Source organism: Ascidia mentula, chromosome 2 (genome assembly GCF_947561715.1).
Source record: "Ascidia mentula chromosome 2, kaAscMent1.1, whole genome shotgun sequence".
Taxonomy (NCBI): Eukaryota; Metazoa; Chordata; class Ascidiacea; order Phlebobranchia; family Ascidiidae; genus Ascidia; species Ascidia mentula.
The window spans coordinates 12720582-12739393 of NC_138567.1; the positions used below are offsets into that span (position 1 = coordinate 12720582).

Sequence of the window (18812 nt, forward strand, 5' to 3'; positions counted from 1 at the left end):
AGAAATATTTCATTTTGTGTTAGCGAAAGTTATTAAATGTGCGAGTTTTCAAACAAAAAAAACATTTATTATTAGAACCTAAATCACTCTGTTTTTTCATTGACTTGACGTTAGTTGCCAACATTGATAGTTCGGGACAGGTTATCCAGTTGTAAAACAATGAGCAATTTGTGCATGCCTATTCTATCCGCATTGTTCATATATTCTACAGACATAGACGAATGCCTTCAATCGCCACCTGTGTGTCACACGAACGCGACATGTTCAAATGCTATAGGATCGTATCAATGTGTTTGTAACACTGGCTACACTGGAAACGGTAGTAGTTGTACAGGTAAGAGAAATGCTAAGATTTTTTGACATTTTTTGTGTCCACAAGAACTCTAGAAATATTTGATTTTGTGTTAGCGAAAGTTATTAAATGTGCGAGTTTTCAAACAAAAAAAACATTTAATATTTGAACCTAAATCACTCTATTTTTTATTTGCTTGACGTTAGATTCCAACATTGATAGTTCGGGACAGGTTATTCAGTTGTAAAACAATGAGCAATTCGTGCATGGCTATTCTATCCACATTATTCATATATTCTACAGACATCGACGAATGCAGTCAATCGCCACCTGTGTGCGATAGGAATGCGACATGTTCAAATGTAATAGGATCATATCAATGTGTTTGTAACACTGGCTACACCGCAAACGGTAGTAGTTGTGCAGGTAGGGAAAATACTAAGGTTTTTTGTCACGTATTGTGTCCTTAAGAACGCTAGAAATGTTTGATTTTTTCTGTTAGCGAAAGTTATTAAATGTGCGAAGCTTTAAACTAAAAACCATCTAATATTAGAACCAAAATTAATGTACTTTTTCATTTACTTTAAGTTAGTTGCCAACGTTAATAGTTCGAAAAAGGTTATCGAGTTGCAAAACAATGACAATTCCTGCATGCCAATTCTATCCAGATTATTCATATATTCTACAGACATAAACGAATGCAGTCAATCGCCACCTGTGTGTCACACGAATGCGACATGTTCAAATGCTATAGGATCGTATCAATGTGTTTGTAACACTGGCTACTCTGGAAGCGGTAGTAGTTGTACAGGTAAGAGAATTGCTAAGATTTTTTGTCACTTAGTGTGTCCATAGGAACTCTAGAAATATTTGATTTTGTGTTAGCGAAAGTTATTAAATGTGGGAATTTTCGAACCCAAAAAACATCTAATATTACAACCCAAATAACTCTATTTTTTCATTTACTTGACGTTGGTTTCCATCTTTGATAGTTCGGAACAGGTTATCCAGTTGTAAAACAATGGGTAATTCGTGTATGGCTATTCTTTCCATATTATTCATATATTCTACAGACATCGACGAATGCAGTCAATCGCCACCTGTGTGCGATAGGAATGCGACATGTTCAAATACTATAGGATCGCATCAATGTGTTTGTAACACTGGCTTCACTGGAAACGGTAGTAGTTGTACAGGTAAGAGAAATGCTAAGATTATTTGACATTTTGTGTGTCCAAAGGAACTCTAGAAATATTAGATTTTGTGTTAGAGAAAGTTATTAAATGTTGGAATTTTCGATCCCAAAAAAACATCTAATATTAGAACCCAAATCACTCCACTTTTTCATTTACTTGACGTTAGTTGCCAACGTTGATAGTTCGGGACAGGTTATCCAGTTGTAAAACAATGGGCAATGCGTTTATGGCTATTCTATCCACATTATTCATATATTCTACAGACATCGACGAATGCAGTCAATCGCCACCTGTGTGCGATAGGAATGCGACATGTTCAAATACTATAGGATCGCATCAATGTGTTTGTAACACTGGCTTCACTGGAAACGGTAGTAGTTGTACAGGTAAGAGAAATGCTAAGATTTTTTGACATTTGTGTGTCCATAGGAACTCCAGAAATATTTAATTTTGTGTTAGCGAAAGCTATTAAATGTGCGAGTTTTCAAACTAAAAAATCCTTAAATATTAGAAACCAAATCACTCTACTTTTTCATTTACTTGACGTTAGTTGCCAACATAGATAGTTCGGGACAGGTTATCCAGTTGTAAAACAATGAGCAATTCGTATATGGCTATTCTATCCACATTATTCATATATTTTACAGACATCGACGAATGCAGTCAATCGCCACCGGTGTGTCACACGAATGCGACATGTTCAAATGTTGTAGGAACATTTCAATGTTTTTGTAACACTGGCTACACTGGAAGCGGTAGTAGTTGTACAGGTAAGAGAATTGCTAAGATTTTCAGTCAGTTAGTGTGTCCATAAGAACGCTAGAAATGTTTGATTTTTTTGTGTTAGCGAAAGTTATTAAATGTGGGAATTTTCAAACCAAAAAAACATCTAACATTACAACCCAAATAACTCTATTTTTTCGTTTACTTGACGTTGGTTTCCATCTTTGATAGTTCGGAACAGGTTATCCAGTTGTAAAACAATGGGCAATTCGTGTATGGCTATTCTGTCCATATTATTCATATATTCTACAGACATCGACGAATGCAGTCAATCGCCACCTGTGTGTCACACGAATGCGACATGTTCAAATGCAATAGGAACGTATCAATGTGTTTGTAACACTGGCTACAGTGGAAACGGTAGTAGTTGTACAGGTAAGAGAAATGCTAAGATTTTTTGACATTTTTTGTGTCCACAAGAACTCTAGAAATATTTGATTTTGTGTTAGCGAAAGTTATTAAATGTGGGAATTTTCGAATCCAAAAAAACATCTAATATTAGAACCCAAATCACTCTACTTTTTCATTTACTTGACGTTAGTTGCCAACATAGATAGTTCGGGACAGGTTATCCAGTTGTAAAACAATGAGCAATTCGTGCATGGCTATTCTATCCACATTATTCATATATTTTACAGACATCGACGAATGCAGTCAATCGCCACCTGTGTGCGATACGAATGCGACATGTTCAAATGCTATAGGATCGTATCAATGTGTTTGTAACACTGGCTACACTGGAAGCGGTAGTAGTTGTACAGGTAAGAGAATTGCTAAGATTTTTTGTCACTTAGTGTGTCCATAAGAACTCTAGAAATATTTGATTTTGTGTTAGCGAAAGTTATTAAATGTTGGAATTTTCGATCCCAAAAAAACATCTAATATTAGAACCCAATTCACTCTACTTTTTCATTTACTTGACGTTAGTTGCCAACGTTGATAGTTCGGGACAGGTTATCCAGTTGTAAAACAATGGGCAATGCGTTTATGGCTATTCTATCCACATTATTCATATATTCTACAGACATCGACGAATGCAGTCAATCGCCACCTGTGTGCGATAGGAATGCGACATGTTCAAATACTATAGGATCGCATCAATGTGTTTGTAACACTGGTTTTACTGGAAACGGTAGTAGTTGTACAGGTAAGAAAAATGCCGAGAATTTTTTGTCACTTAGTGTGTTCTTCAGAACGATAGACAATTTTGATTTTTTGTGTCAGCGGAACTTATTAAATGTGTGAATGTTTGAACCAAAATCCATCCAATATAAGAACACAAATCACTCTACTTTTTCATTTACTTCAAGTTAGTTGCCAACGTTAATTGTTCGTATAAGGTTGTCCAGTTTCAAAACAATGACAATTCCTGCATGGCAGACATAAACGAATGCAGTCAATGGCCACCTGTGTGTCACACGAATGCGACATGTTCAAATGCTATAGGATCGTATCAATGTGTTTGTAACACTGGCTACACTGGAAGCGGTAGTAGTTGTACAGGTAAGAGAATTGCTAAGATTTTTTGTCACTTAGTGTGTCCATAGGAACTCTAGAAATATTTGATTTTGTGTTAGCGAAAGTTATTAAATGTGGGAATTTTCGAACCCAAAAAACATCTAATATTACAACCCAAATAACTCTATTTTTTCATTTACTTGACGTTGGTTTCCATCTTTGATAGTTCGGAACAGGTTATCCAGTTGTAAAACAATGGGTGATTCGTGTATGGCTATTCTTTCCATATTATTCATATATTCTACAGACATCGACGAATGCAGTCAATCGCCACCTGTGTGCGATAGGAATGCGACATGTTCAAATACTATAGGATCGCATCAATGTGTTTGTAACACTGGCTTCACTGGAAACGGTAGTAGTTGTACAGGTAAGAGAAATGCTAAGATTATTTGACATTTTGTGTGTCCAAAGGAACTCTAGAAATATTAGATTTTGTGTTAGAGAAAGTTATTAAATGTTGGAATTTTCGATCCCAAAAAAACATCTAATATTAGAACCCAAATCACTCCACTTTTTCATTTACTTGACGTTAGTTGCCAACGTTGATAGTTCGGGACAGGTTATCCAGTTGTAAAACAATGGGCAATGCGTTTATGGCTATTCTATCCACATTATTCATATATTCTACAGACATCGACGAATGCAGTCAATCGCCACCTGTGTGCGATAGGAATGCGACATGTTCAAATACTATAGGATCGCATCAATGTGTTTGTAACACTGGCTTCACTGGAAACGGTAGTAGTTGTACAGGTAAGAGAAATGCTAAGATTTTTTGACATTTGTGTGTCCATAGGAACTCCAGAAATATTTAATTTTGTGTTAGCGAAAGTTATTAAGTGTGCGAGTTTTCAAACTAAAAAATCATTAAATATTAGAAACCAAATCACTCTACTTTTTCATTTACTTGACGTTAGTTGCCAACATAGATAGTTCGGGACAGGTTATCCAGTTGTAAAACAATGAGCAATACGTATATGGCTATTCTATCCACATTATTCATATATTCTACAGACATCGACGAATGCAGTCAATCGCCACCGGTGTGTCACACGAATGCGACATGTTCGAATGTTGTAGGAACATTTCAATGTTTTTGTAACACTGGCTACACTGGAAGCGGTAGTAGTTGTACAGGTAAGAGAATTGCTAAGATTTTCAGTCAGTTAGTGTGTCCATAAGAACGCTAGAAATGTTTGATTTTTTTGTGTTAGCGAAAGTTATTAAATGTGGGAATTTTCAAACCAAAAAAACATCTAACATTACAACCCAAATAACTCTATTTTTTCATTTACTTGACGTTGGTTTCCATCTTTGATAGTTCGGAACAGGTTATCCAGTTGTAAAACAATGGGCAATTCGTGTATGGCTATTCTGTCCATATTATTCATATATTCTACAGACATCGACGAATGCAGTCAATCGCCACCTGTGTGTCACACGAATGCGACATGTTCAAATGCAATAGGAACGTATCAATGTGTTTGTAACACTGGCTACAGTGGAAACGGTAGTAGTTGTACAGGTAAGAGAAATGCTAAGATTTTTTGACATTTTTTGTGTCCACAAGAACTCTAGAAATATTTGATTTTGTGTTAGCGATAGTTATTAAATGTGGGAATTTTCGAACCCAAAAAAAAACATCTAATATTAGAACCCAAATCACTCTACTTTTTCATTTACTTGACGTTAGTTGCCAACATAGATAGTTCGGGACAGGTTATCCAGTTGTAAAACAATGAGCAATTCGTGCATGGCTATTCTATCCACATTATTCATATATTTTACAGACATCGACGAATGCAGTCAATCGCCACCTGTGTGCGATACCAATGCGACATGTTCAAATGCTATAGGATCGTATCAATGTGTTTGTAACACTGGCTACACTGGAAGCGGTAGTAGTTGTACAGGTAAGAGAATTGCTAAGATTTTTTGTCACTTAGTGTGTCCATAAGAACTCTAGAAATATTTGATTTTGTGTTAGCGAAAGTTATTAAATGTGGGAATTTTCGAACCCAAAAAACATCTAATATTACAACCCAAATAACTCTATTTTTTCATTTACTTGACGTTGGTTTCCATCTTTGATAGTTCGGAACAGGTTATCCAGTTGTAAAACAATGGGTAATTCGTGTATGGCTATTCTTTCCATATTATTCATATATTCTACAGACATCGACGAATGCAGTCAATCGCCACCTGTGTGCGATAGGAATTCGACATGTTCAAATACTATAGGATCGCATCAATGTGTTTGTAACACTAGCTTCACTGGAAACGGTAGTAGTTGTACAGGTAATAGAAATGCAAAGATTTTTTGACATTTTGTGTGTCCAAAGGAACTCTAGAAATATTAGATTTTGCGTTAGAGAAAGTTATTAATTGTTGGAATTTTCGATCCCAAAAAAACATCTAATATTAGAACCCAAATCACTCTACTTTTTCATTTACTTGACGTTAGTTGCCAACGTTGATAGTTCGGGACAGGTTATCCAGTTGTAAAACAATGGGCAATGCGTTTATGGCTATTCTATCCACATTATTCATATATTTTACAGACATCGACGAATGCAGTCAATCGCCACCTGTGTGCGATAGGAATGCGACATGTTCAAATACTATAGGATCGCATCAATGTGTTTGTAACACTGGTTTTACTGGAAACGGTAGTAGTTGTACAGGTAAGAAAAATGCCGAGAATTTTTTGTCACTTAGTGTGTTCTTCAGGACGCTAGACAATTTTGATTTTTTGTGTCAGCGAAACTTATTAAATGTGTGAATGTTTGAACCAAAATCCATCCAATATAAGAACACAAATCACTCTACTTTTTCATTTACTTCAAGTTAGTTGCCATCGTTAATTGTTCGAAAAAGGTTGTCCAGTTTCAAAACAATGACAATTCCTGCATGGCAATTCTATCCAGATTATTCATATATTCTACAGACATAGACGAATGCAGTCAATCGCCACCTGTGTGTCACACGAATGCGACATGTTCAAAGGTTGTAGGAACGCATCTATGCGTTTGTAACACTGGTTACACTGGAAACGGTAGTAGTTGTACAGGTAAGAGAAATGCCTAGATTTTTTGACATTTGTGTGTCCATAGGAACTCCAGAAATATTTAATTTTGTGTTAGCGAAAGTTATCAAGTGTGCGAGTTTTCAAACTAAAAAATCATTAAATATTAGAAACCTAATCACTCTACTTTTTCATTTACTTGACGTTAGTTGCCAACATAGATAGTTCGGGACAGGTTATCCAGTTGTAAAACAATGAGCAATTCGTATATGGCTATTCTATCCACATTATTCATATATTTTACAGACATCGACGAATGCAGTCAATCGCCACCGGTGTGTCACACGAATGCGACATGTTCAAATGTTGTAGGAACATTTCAATGTTTTTGTAACACTGGCTACACTGGAAGCGGTAGTAGTTGTACAGGTAAGAGAATTGCTAAGATTTTCAGTCAGTTAGTGTGTCCATAAGAACGCTAGAAATGTTTGATTTTTTTGTGTTAGCGAAAGTTATTAAATGTGGGAATTTTCAAACCGAAAAAACATCTAATATTACAACCCAAATAACTCTATTTTTTCATTTACTTGACGTTGGTTTCCATCTTTGATAGTTCGGAACAGGTTATCCAGTTGTAAAACAATGGGCAATTCGTGTATGGCTATTCTATCCATATTATTCATATATTCTACAGACATCGACGAATGCAGTCAATCGCCACATGTGTGTCACACGAATGCGACATGTTCAAATGCAATAGGAACGTATCAATGTGTTTGTAACACTGGTTTTACTGGAAACGGTAGTAGTTGTACAGGTAAGAAAAATGCCGAGAATTTTTTGTCACTTAGTGTGTTCTTCAGAACGCTAGACAATTTTGATTTTTTGTGTATGCGAAACTTATTAAATGTGTGAATGTTTGAACCAAAATCCATCCAATATAAGAACACAAATCACTCTACTTTTTCATTTACTTCAAGTTAGTTGCCAACGTTAATTGTTCGAAAAAGTTTGTCCAGTTTCAAAACAATGTCAATTCCTGCATGGCAATTCTATCCAGATTATTCATATATTCTACAGACATAGACGAATGCAGTCAATCGCCACCTGTGTGTCACACGAATGCGACATGTTCAAATGCAATAGGAACGTATCAATGTGTTTGTAACACTGGCTACAGTGGAAACGGTAGTAGTTGTACAGGTAAGAGAAATGCTAAGATTTTTTGACATTTTTTGTGTCAACAAGAACTCTAGAAATATTTGATTTTGTGTTAGCGATAGTTATTAAATGTGGGAATTTTCGAACCCAAAAAAACATCTAATATTAGAACCCAAATCACTCTACTTTTTCATTTACTTGACGTTAGTTGCCAACATAGATAGTTCGGGACAGGTTATCCAGTTGTAAAACAATGAGCAATTCGTGCATGGCTATTCTATCCACATTATTCATATATTTTACAGACATCGACGAATGCAGTCAATCGCCACCTGTGTGCGATACGAATGCGACATGTTCAAATGCTATAGGATCGTATCAATGTGTTTGTAACACTGGCTACACTGGAAGCGGTAGTAGTTGTACAGGTAAGAGAATTGCTAAGATTTTTTGTCACTTAGTGTGTCCATAAGAACTCTAGAAATATTTGATTTTGTGTTAGCGAAAGTTATTAAATGTGGGAATTTTCGAACCCAAAAAACATCTAATATTACAACCCAAATAACTCTATTTTTTCATTTACTTGACGTTGGTTTCCATCTTTGATAGTTCGGAACAGGTTATCCAGTTGTAAAACAATGGGTAATTCGTGTATGGCTATTCTTTCCATATTATTCATATATTCTACAGACATCGACGAATGCAGTCAATCGCCACCTGCGTGCGATAGGAATGCGACATGTTCAAATACTATAGGATCGCATCAATGTGTTTGTAACACTGGCTTCACTGGAAACGGTAGTAGTTGTACAGGTAATAGAAATGCAAAGATTTTTTGACATTTTGTGTGTCCAAAGGAACTCTAGGAATATTAGATTTTGTGTTAGAGAAAGTTATTAATTGTTGGAATTTTCGATCCCAAAAAAACATCTAATATTACAACCCAAATCACTCTACTTTTTCATTTACTTGACGTTAGTTGCCAACGTTGATAGTTCGGGACAGGTTATCCAGTTGTAAAACAATGGGCAATGCGTTTATGGCTATTCTATCCACATTATTCATATATTCTACAGACATCGACGAATGCAGTCAATCGCCACCTGTGTGCGATAGGAATGCGACATGTTCAAATACTATAGGATCGCATCAATGTGTTTGTAACACTGGTTTTACTGGAAACGGTAGTAGTTGTACAGGTAAGAAAAATGCCGAGAATTTTTTGTCACTTAGTGTGTTCTTCAGAACGCTAGACAATTTTGATTTTTTTTGTCAGCGAAACTTATTAAATGTGTGAATGTTTGAACCAAAATCCATCCAATATAAGAACACAAATCACTCTACTTTTTCATTTACTTCAAGTTAGTTGCCAACGTTAATTGTTCGAAAAAGGTTGTCCAGTTTCAAAACAATGACAATTCCTGCATGGCAATTCTATCCAGATTATTCATATATTCTACAGACATAGACGAATGCAGTCAATCGCCACCTGTGTGTCACACGAATGCGACATGTTCAAAGGTTGTAGGAACGCATCTATGCGTTTGTAACACTGGTTACACTGGAAACGGTAGTAGTTGTACAGGTAAGAGAAATGCTAAGATTTTTTGACATTTGTGTGTCCATACGAACTCCAGAAATATTTAATTTTGTGTTAGCGAAAGTTATCAAGTGTGCGAGTTTTCAAACTAAAAAATCATTAAATATTAGAAACCTAATCACTCTACTTTTTCATTTACCTGACGTTAGTTGCCAACATAGATAGTTCGGGACAGGTTATCCAGTTGTAAAACAATGAGCAATTCGTATATGGCTATTCTATCCACATTATTCATATATTTTACAGACATCGACGAATGCAGTCAATCGCCACCGGTGTGTCACACGAATGCGACATGTTCAAATGTTGTAGGAACATTTCAATGTTTTTGTAACACTGGCTACACTGGAAGCGGTAGTAGTTGTACAGGTAAGAGAATTGCTAAGATTTTCAGTCAGTTAGTGTGTCCATAAGAACGCTAGAAATGTTTGATTTTTTTGTGGTAGCGAAAGTTATTAAATGTGGGAATTTTCAAACCGAAAAAACATCGAATATTACAACCCAAATAACTCTATTTTTTCATTTACTTGACGTTGGTTTCCATCTTTGATAGTTCGGAACAGGTTATCCAGTTGTAAAACAATGGGCAATTCGTGTATGGCTATTCTATCCATATTATTCATATATTCTACAGACATCGACGAATGCAGTCAATCGCCACATGTGTGTCACACGAATGCGACATGTTCAAATGCAATAGGAACGTATCAATGTGTTTGTAACACTGGCTACATTGGAAACGGTAGTAGTTGTACAGGTAAGAGAAATGCTAAGATTTTTTGAAATTTTTTGTGTCCACAAGAACTCTAGAAATATTTGATTTTGTGTTAGCGAAAGTTATTAAATGTGGGAATTTTCGAACCCAATAAAACATCTAATATTAGAACCCAAATCACTCTACTTTTTCATTTACTTGACGTTAGTTGCCAACATAGATAGTTCGGGACAGGTTATCCAGTTGTAAAACAATGAGCAATTCGTATATGGCTATTCTATCCACATTATTCATATATTTTACAGACATCGACGAATGCAGTCAATCGCCACCGGTGTGTCACACGAATGCGACATGTTCAAATGTTGTAGGAACATTTCAATGTTTTTGTAACACTGGCTACACTGGAAGCGGTAGTAGTTGTACAGGTAAGAGAATTGCTAAGATTTTCAGTCAGTTAGTGTGTCCATAAGAACGCTAGAAATGTTTGATTTTTTTGTGTTAGCGAAAGTTATTAAATGTGGGAATTTTCAAACCGAAAAAACATCTAATATTACAACCCAAATAACTCTATTTTTTCATTTACTTGACGTTGGTTTCCATCTTTGATAGTTCGGACAGGTTATCCAGTTGTAAAACAATGGGCAATTCGTGTATGGCTATTCTATCCATATTATTCATATATTCTACAGACATCGACGAATGCAGTCAATCGCCACATGTGTGTCACACGAATGCGACATGTTCAAATGCAATAGGAACGTATCAATGTGTTTGTAACACTGGCTACATTGGAAACGGTAGTAGTTGTACAGGTAAGAGAAATGCTAAGATTTTTTGAAATTTTTTGTGTCCACAAGAACTCTAGAAATATTTGATTTTGTGTTAGCGAAAGTTATTAAATGTGGGAATTTTCGAACCCAATAAAACATCTAATATTAGAACCCAAATCACTCTACTTTTTCATTTACTTGACGTTAGTTGCCAACATAGATAGTTCGGGACAGGTTATCAAGTTGTAAAACAATGAGCAATTCGTGCATGGCTATTCTATCCACATTATTCATATATTTTACAGACATCGACGAATGCAGTCAATCGCCACCTGTGTGCGATACGAATGCGACATGTTCAAATGCTATAGGATCGTATCAATGTGTTTGTAACACTGGCTACACTGGAAGCGGTAGTAGTTGTACAGGTAAGAGAATTGCTAAGATTTTTTGTCACTTAGTGTGTCCATAGGAACTCTAGAAATATTTGATTTTGTGTTAGCGAAAGTTATTAAATGTGGGAATTTTCGAACCCAAAAACATCTAATATTACAACCCAAATCACTCCACTTTTTCATTAATTGACGTTAGTTGCCAACGTTGATAGTTCGGGACAGGTTATCCAGTTGTAAAACAATGGGCAATGCGTTTATGGCTATTCTATCCACATTATTCATATATTCTACAGACATCGACGAATGCAGTCAATCGCCACCTGTGTGCGATAGGAATGCGACATGTTCAAATACTATAGGATCGCATCAATGTGTTTGTAACACTGGTTTTACTGGAAACGGTAGTAGTTGTACAGGTAAGAAAAATGCCGAGAATTTTTTGTCACTTAGTGTGTTCTTCAGAACGCTAGACAATTTTGATTTTTTGTGTATGCGAAACTTATTAAATGTGTGAATGTTTGAACCAAAATCCATCCAATATAAGAACACAAATCACTCTACTTTTTCATTTACTTCAAGTTAGTTGCCAACGTTAATTGTTCGAAAAAGGTTGTCCAGTTTCAAAACAATGTCAATTCCTGCATGGCAATTCTATCCAGATTATTCATATATTCTACAGACATAGACGAATGCAGTCAATCGCCACCTGTGTGTCACACGAATGCGACATGTTCAAATGTTGTAGGAACGCATCTATGCGTTTGTAACACTGGTTACACTGGAAACGGTAGTAGTTGTACAGGTAAGAGAAATGCTAAGATTTTTTGACATTTGTGTGTCCATAGGAACTCCAGAAATATTTAATTTTGTGTTAGCGAAAGTTATTAAGTGTGCGAGTTTTCAAACTAAAAAATCATTAAATATTAGAAACCTAATCACTCTACTTTTTCATTTACTTGACGTTAGTTGCCAACATAGATAGTTCGGGACAGGTTATCCAGTTGTAAACCAATGAGCAATTCGTATAAGGCTATTCCATCCACATTATTCATATATTTTACAGACATCGACGAATGCAGTCAATCGCCACCGGTGTGTCACACGAATGCGACATGTTCAAATGTTGTAGGAACATTTCAATGTTTTTGTAACACTGGCTACACTGGAAGCGGTAGTAGTTGTACAGGTAAGAGAATTGCTAAGATTTTCAGTCAGTTAGTGTGTCCATAAGAACGCTAGAAATGTTTGATTTTTTTGTGTTAGCGAAAGTTATTAAATGTGGGAATTTTCAAACCGAAAAAACATCGAATATTACAACCCAAATAACTCTATTTTTTCATTTACTTGACGTTGGTTTCCATCTTTGATAGTTCGGAACAGGTTATCCAGTTGTAAAACAATGGGCAATTCGTGTATGGCTATTCTATCCATATTATTCATATATTCTACAGACATCGACGAATGCAGTCAATCGCCACATGTGTGTCACACGAATGCGACATGTTCAAATGCAATAGGAACGTATCAATGTGTTTGTAACTCTGGCTACAGTGGAAACGGTAGTAGTTGTACAGGTAAGAGAAATGCTAAGATTTTTTGAAATTTTTTGTGTCCACAAGAACTCTAGAAATATTTGATTTTGTGTTAGCGAAAGTTATTAAATGTGGGAATTTTCGAACCCAAAAAAACATTTAATATTAGAACCCAAATCACTCTACTTTTTCATTTACTTGACGTTAGTTGCCAACATAGATAGTTCGGAACAGGTTATACAGTTGTAAAACAATGGGCAATTCGTATATGGCTTTTCTATCCATATTATTCATATATTCTACAGACATCGACGAATGCAGTCAATCGCCACCTGTGTGTCACACGAATGCGACATGTTCAAATGCACTAGGAACGTATCAATGTGTTTGTAACAGTGGCTACAGTGGAAACGGTAGTAGTTGTACAGGTAAGAGAAATGCTAAGATTCTTTGACATTTTTTGTGTCCACAAGAACTCTAGAAATGTTTGATTTTTTGTGTTAGCGAAAGTTATTACATGTGGGAATTTTCAAACCAAAAAAACATTTAATGTTAGAACCTAAATCACTCTATTTTTTCATTTACTTGACGTTAGTTGCCAACATTGACAGTTCGGGACAGGTTATCCAGTTGTAATACAATGTGCAATTCGTGCATGGCTATTCTATCGACATTATTCATATATTTTACAGACATCGACGAATGCAGTCAATCGCCACCTGTGTGCGATAGGAATGCGACATGTTCAAATGCTATAGGATCGTATCAATGTGTTTGTAACACTGGCTTAACTGGAAACGGAAGTAGTTGTACAGGTAAGGAAAACACTAAGATGTTTTTTGTCACTTAGAGTGTCCTTAAGAACGCTAGAAAAGTTTGATTTTTTATGTAAGCGAAATTTATGGAATGTGCGAATTGTCAAACAAAAAACACATCTAAGATTAGAACCCAAATCACTCTACTGTTTCATTTACTTGACGTTAGTTGCCAACATTGATAGTTCGGGACAGGTTATCCAGTTTCAAAACAATGACAATTCCTGCATCACAATTCTATCCACATTATTCATATATTCTGCAGACATCGACGAATGCAGTCAATCGCCACCTGTGTGTCACACGAATGCGACATGTTCAAATGCACTAGGAACGTATCAATGTGTTTGTAACAGTGGCTACACTGGAAACGGTAGTAGTTGTACAGGTAAGAGAAATGCTCAGATTTTTTGACATTTTGTGTGTCCACAAGAACTCCAGAAATGTTTGATTTTTTGTGTTACCGAAAGTTATTACATGTGGGAATTTTCAAACCAAAAAAACATTTAATGTCAGAACCTAAATCGCTCTATTTTTTCATTTACTTGACGTTAGTTGCCAACATTGACAGTTCGGGACAGGTTATCGAGTTGCAAAACAATGGGCAATTCGTGCATGGCTATTCTATCCACATTATTCATATATTTTACAGACATCGACGAATGCAGTCAATCGCCACCTGTGTGCGATAGGAATGCGATATGTTCAAATGCTATAGGATCGTATCAATGTGTTTGTAACACTGGCTTCACTGGAAACGGCAGTAGTTGTACAGGTAAGAAATATGTTCTGATTTTTTGTCACTCAATGTGTTCTTCAGAACGCTAGAACATTTTGATTTTTTGTGTTAGCGAAATGTGCGAATGTTAAACTAAAATCCATCTAATATTAGAACACAAATTACTCTACTTTTTCATTTACTTCAAGTTTGTTGCCAACGTTAATAGTTCGGAAAAGGTTGTCCAGTTTCAAAACAATGACAATTCCTGCATGTTAATTCTATCCAGATTATTCATATATTCTGCAGACATCGACGAATGCAGTCAATCGCCACCTGTGTGCGACAGGAATGCGATATGTTCAAATGCTATAGGATCGCATCAATGTGTTTGTAATACTGGCTACACTGGAAACGGTAGTACTTGTACAGGTAAGAGAAATGCTACGATTTTTTGACAATTTGTGTGTCCACAAGAACTCTAGAAATATTTGATTTTGTGTCAGCGAAAGTTATTAAATGTGCGAGTTTTCAAACCAAAAAAACATCTAATATCAGAACCCAAATCACTCTACTGTTTCATTTACTTGACGTCAGTTGCCAACATTGATAGTTCGGGACAGGTTATCCAGTTGTTAAACCGAGACAAGTAATCCATGGATAGTCTTTCCACATTATTCATATATTCTACAGACATGGACGAATGCAGTCAATCGCCACCTGTGTGTCACACGAATGCGACATGTTCAAATGCTATAGGATCGTATCAGTGTGTTTGTAACACTGGCTTCACTGGAAACGGAAGTAGTTGTACAGGCAAGAAAAACACTAAGATTTTTTTTGTCACTTGGAGTGTCCTTAAGAACGCTAGAAAAGTTTGATTTTTTGTGTAAGCGAAATTTATGGAATGTGCGAATTGTCAAACAAAAAACACATCTAAGATTAGAACCCAAATTACTCTACCTTTTGATTTACTTGACGTTAGTTGCCAACATTGATAGTACGGAAAAAGTTGTCCAGTTTCAAAACAATGACAATTCCTGCATGACAATTCTATTCACATTATTCATGTATTCTGCAGACATCGACGAATGCAGTCAATCGCCACCTGTGTGTCACACGAATGCGACATGTTCAAATGTTGTAGGAACGTTTCAATGTGTTTGTAACACTGGCTACACTGGAAACGGTAGTAGTTGTACAGGTAAGGAAAACACTAATATTTTTTGTCACTTATTGTGTCCATAAGAACGGTAGAAAAATTCGATTTTTTTTGATAGCGAAAGTTATTAAAAATGCGAATTTTTGAACTAATAACCATCTAAGATTAGAACACAAATCGCTCTACTTTTTCATTTACTTGACCTTAGTTGCCAACATTGATAGTTCGGAAAAAGTTGTCCAGTTTCAAAACAATGACGATTCCTGCATGGCAATTCTATCCAGATTATTCATATATTCTACAGACATCGACGAATGCAGTCAATCGCCACCTGTGTGCGGTAGGAATGCGATATGTTCAAATGCTATAGGATCGCATCAATGTGTTTGTAACACTGGCTACACTGGAAACGGTAGTAGTTGTACAGGTAAGAGAAATGGTACGATTTTTTGACAATTTGTGTGTCCACAAGAACTCTAGGACTATTTGATTATGTGTTATCAAAAGTAAATACATGTGTGAGTTTTCAAACCAAAAAAACATCCAATATTAGAACCTAAATCACCATACTTTTTCATTTACTTGACGTCAGTTGCCAACATTGATAGTTCGGGACAGGTTATCGAGTTGTAAAACAATGACAATTCCTGCATGGCAATTCTATCCACATTATTCATATATTCTACAGACATCGACGAATGCAGTCAATCGCCACCTGTGTGTCACACAAATGCGACATGTTCAAATGTTGTGGGAACGTTTCAATGTGTTTGTAACACTGGCTTCATTGGAAACGGTAGTAGTTGTACAGGTAAGAGAAATGCTGAGATTTTTTGACATTTTGTGTGTCCATAAGAACTCTAGAAATATTTGATTTTGTGTCAGCGAAAGTTATTAAATGTGCGAGTTTTCAAACCAAAAAAACATCTAATATCAGAACCCAAATCACTCTACTGTTTCATTTACTTGACGTTAGTTGCCAACATTGATAGTTCGGGACAGGTTATCCAGTTGCAAAACGGAGACAATTAATCCATGGATAATCTTTCCACATTATTCATACATTCTACAGACATGGACGAATGCAGTCAATCGCCATCTGTATGTCACACGAATGCGACATGTTCAAATGTTGTAGGAACGTTTCAATGTGTTTGTAACACTGGCTACACTGGAAACGGTAGTAGTTGTTCAGGTAAGAGAAATGCTCAGATTTTTTGACAATTTGTGTGTCCACAAGAACTCCAGAAATGTTTAATTTTTTGTGTTAGCGAAAGTTATTACATGTGGTAATTTTCAAACCAAAAAAAACATTTAATGTTAGAACCTAAATCACTCTATTTTTTCATTTACTTGACGTTAGTTGCCAACATTGACAGTTCGGGACAGGTTATCGAGTTGTAAAACAATGGGCAATTCGTGCATGGCTATTCTATCCACATTATTCAAATATTTTACAGACATCGACGAATGCAGTCAATCGCCACCTGTGTGCGATAGGAATGCGATATGTTCAAATGCTATAGGAACGTATCAATGTGTTTGTAACACTGGCTACACTGGAAACGGTAGTAGTTGTACAGGTAAGAGAAATGCTGAGATTTTTTGACATTTTGAGTGTCCATAAGAACTCTAGAAATATTTGATTTTGTGTCAGCGAAAGTTATTAAATGTGCGAGTTTTCAAACCAAAAAAACATCTAATATCAGAACCCAAATCACTCTACTGTTTCATTTACTTGACGTTAGTTGCCAACATTGATAGTTCGGGACAGGTTATCCAGTTGTTAAACCGAGACAAGTAATCCATGGATAGTCTTTCCACATTATTCATATATTCTACAGACATGGACGAATGCAGTCAATCGCCACCTGTGTGTCACACGAATGCGACATGTTCAAATGCTATAGGATCGTATCAGTGTGTTTGTAACACTGGCTTCACTGGAAACGGAAGTAGTTGTACAGGCAAGGAAAACACTAAGATTTTTTTTGTCACTTAGAGTGTTCTTAAGAACGCTAGAAAAGTTTGATTTTTTGTGTTAGCGAAATTTATGGAATGTGCGAATTGTCAAACAAAAAACACATCTAAGATTAGAACCCAAATTACTCTACCTTTTGATTTACTTGACGTTAGTTGCCAACATTGATAGTACGGAAAAAGTTGTCCAGTTTCAAAACAATGACAATTCCTGCATGACAATTCTATTCACATTATTCATGTATTCTGCAGACATCAACGAATGCAGTCAATCGCCACCTGTGTGTCACACGAATGCGACATGTTCAAATGTTGTAGGAACGTTTCAATGTGTTTGTAACACTGGCTACACTGGAAACGGTAGTAGTTGTACAGGTAAGGAAAACACTAATATTTTTTGTCACTTATTGTGTCCATAAGAACGGTAGAAAAATTCGATTTTTTTTAATAGCGAAAGTTATTAAAAATGCGAATTTTTGAACTAATAACCATCTAAGATTAGAACACAAAACGCTCTACTTTTTCATTTACTTGACCTTAGTTGCCAACATTGATAGTTCGGAAAAAGTTGTCCAGTTTCAAAACAATGACAATTCCTGCATGGCAATTCTATCCAGATTATTCATATATTCTACAGACATCGACGAATGCAGTCAATCGCCACCTGTGTGCGGTAGGAATGCGATATGTTCAAATGCTATAGGATCGTATCAATGTGTTTGTAACACTGGCTACACTGGAAACGGTAGTAGTTGTACAGGTAAGAGAAATGCTACGATTTTTTGACAATTTGTGTGTCCACAAGAACTCTAGGAATATTTGATTATGTGTTATCAAAAGTAAATACATGTGTGAGTTTTCAAACCAAAAAAACATCCAATATTAGAACCTAAATCACCATACTTTTTCATTTACTTGACGTCAGTTGCCAACATTGATATTTCGGGACAGGTTATCGAGTTGTAAAACAATGACAATTCCTGCATGGCAATTCTATCCACATTATTCATATATTCTACAGACATCGACGAATGCAGTCAATCGCCACCTGTGTGTCACACAAATGCGACATGTTCAAATGTTGTGGGAACGTTTCAATGTGTTTGTAACACTGGCTTCATTGGAAACGGTAGTAATTGTACAG

The 18812-nt window shown here is 36.0% G+C and overlaps 3 protein-coding genes across 3 annotated transcripts in view; all 3 read left to right on the forward strand.

Annotated features, from left to right (window-relative positions):
• Window positions 1-18812, forward strand: part of LOC145890156 (uncharacterized) — a 68165-nt gene that overhangs the window by 11969 nt on the left and 37384 nt on the right. The gene's annotated exons all lie outside the window — the stretch shown is intronic.
• LOC145888918 (uncharacterized) lies at window positions 1314-5370 on the forward strand. Its single transcript, XM_082979788.1, has 7 exons — window positions 1314-1317; window positions 2910-3032; window positions 3296-3418; window positions 3652-3774; window positions 4037-4159; window positions 4807-4929; window positions 5363-5370. The coding sequence occupies exons 1-7, from the start codon at window positions 1314-1316 to the stop codon at window positions 5368-5370; spliced, it is 627 nt and encodes a 208-aa protein (XP_082835914.1).
• Window positions 5916-18634, forward strand: LOC145888922 (uncharacterized). Its single transcript, XM_082979792.1, has 19 exons — window positions 5916-5919; window positions 5968-6090; window positions 7512-7634; window positions 8284-8406; window positions 8669-8791; window positions 9055-9177; window positions 9825-9947; window positions 10213-10335; window positions 10599-10721; window positions 11755-11877; window positions 15608-15730; window positions 15897-16028; window positions 16377-16499; window positions 16761-16883; window positions 17149-17271; window positions 17533-17655; window positions 17921-18043; window positions 18210-18341; window positions 18555-18634. The coding sequence occupies exons 1-19, from the start codon at window positions 5916-5918 to the stop codon at window positions 18632-18634; spliced, it is 2193 nt and encodes a 730-aa protein (XP_082835918.1).

What these genes read in the sequence shown, in the direction of transcription:
- LOC145888918 (XM_082979788.1), top strand. An exon ending in AAACGGTAGTAGTTGTACAG is followed by an intron (nt 3,419 to 3,651) that starts GTAAGAAAAATG and finishes CCTGCATGGCAG; the next exon opens with ACATAAACGAATGCAGTCAA. An exon ending in AAGCGGTAGTAGTTGTACAG is followed by an intron (nt 3,775 to 4,036) that starts GTAAGAGAATTG and finishes TATATTCTACAG; the next exon opens with ACATCGACGAATGCAGTCAA.
- LOC145888922 (XM_082979792.1), top strand. An exon ending in AAGCGGTAGTAGTTGTACAG is followed by an intron (nt 10,722 to 11,754) that starts GTAAGAGAATTG and finishes TATATTCTACAG; the next exon opens with ACATCGACGAATGCAGTCAA. An exon ending in TCAATCGCCACCTGTGTGCG is followed by an intron (nt 18,342 to 18,554) that starts GTAGGAATGCGA and finishes ATCCAATATTAG; the next exon opens with AACCTAAATCACCATACTTT.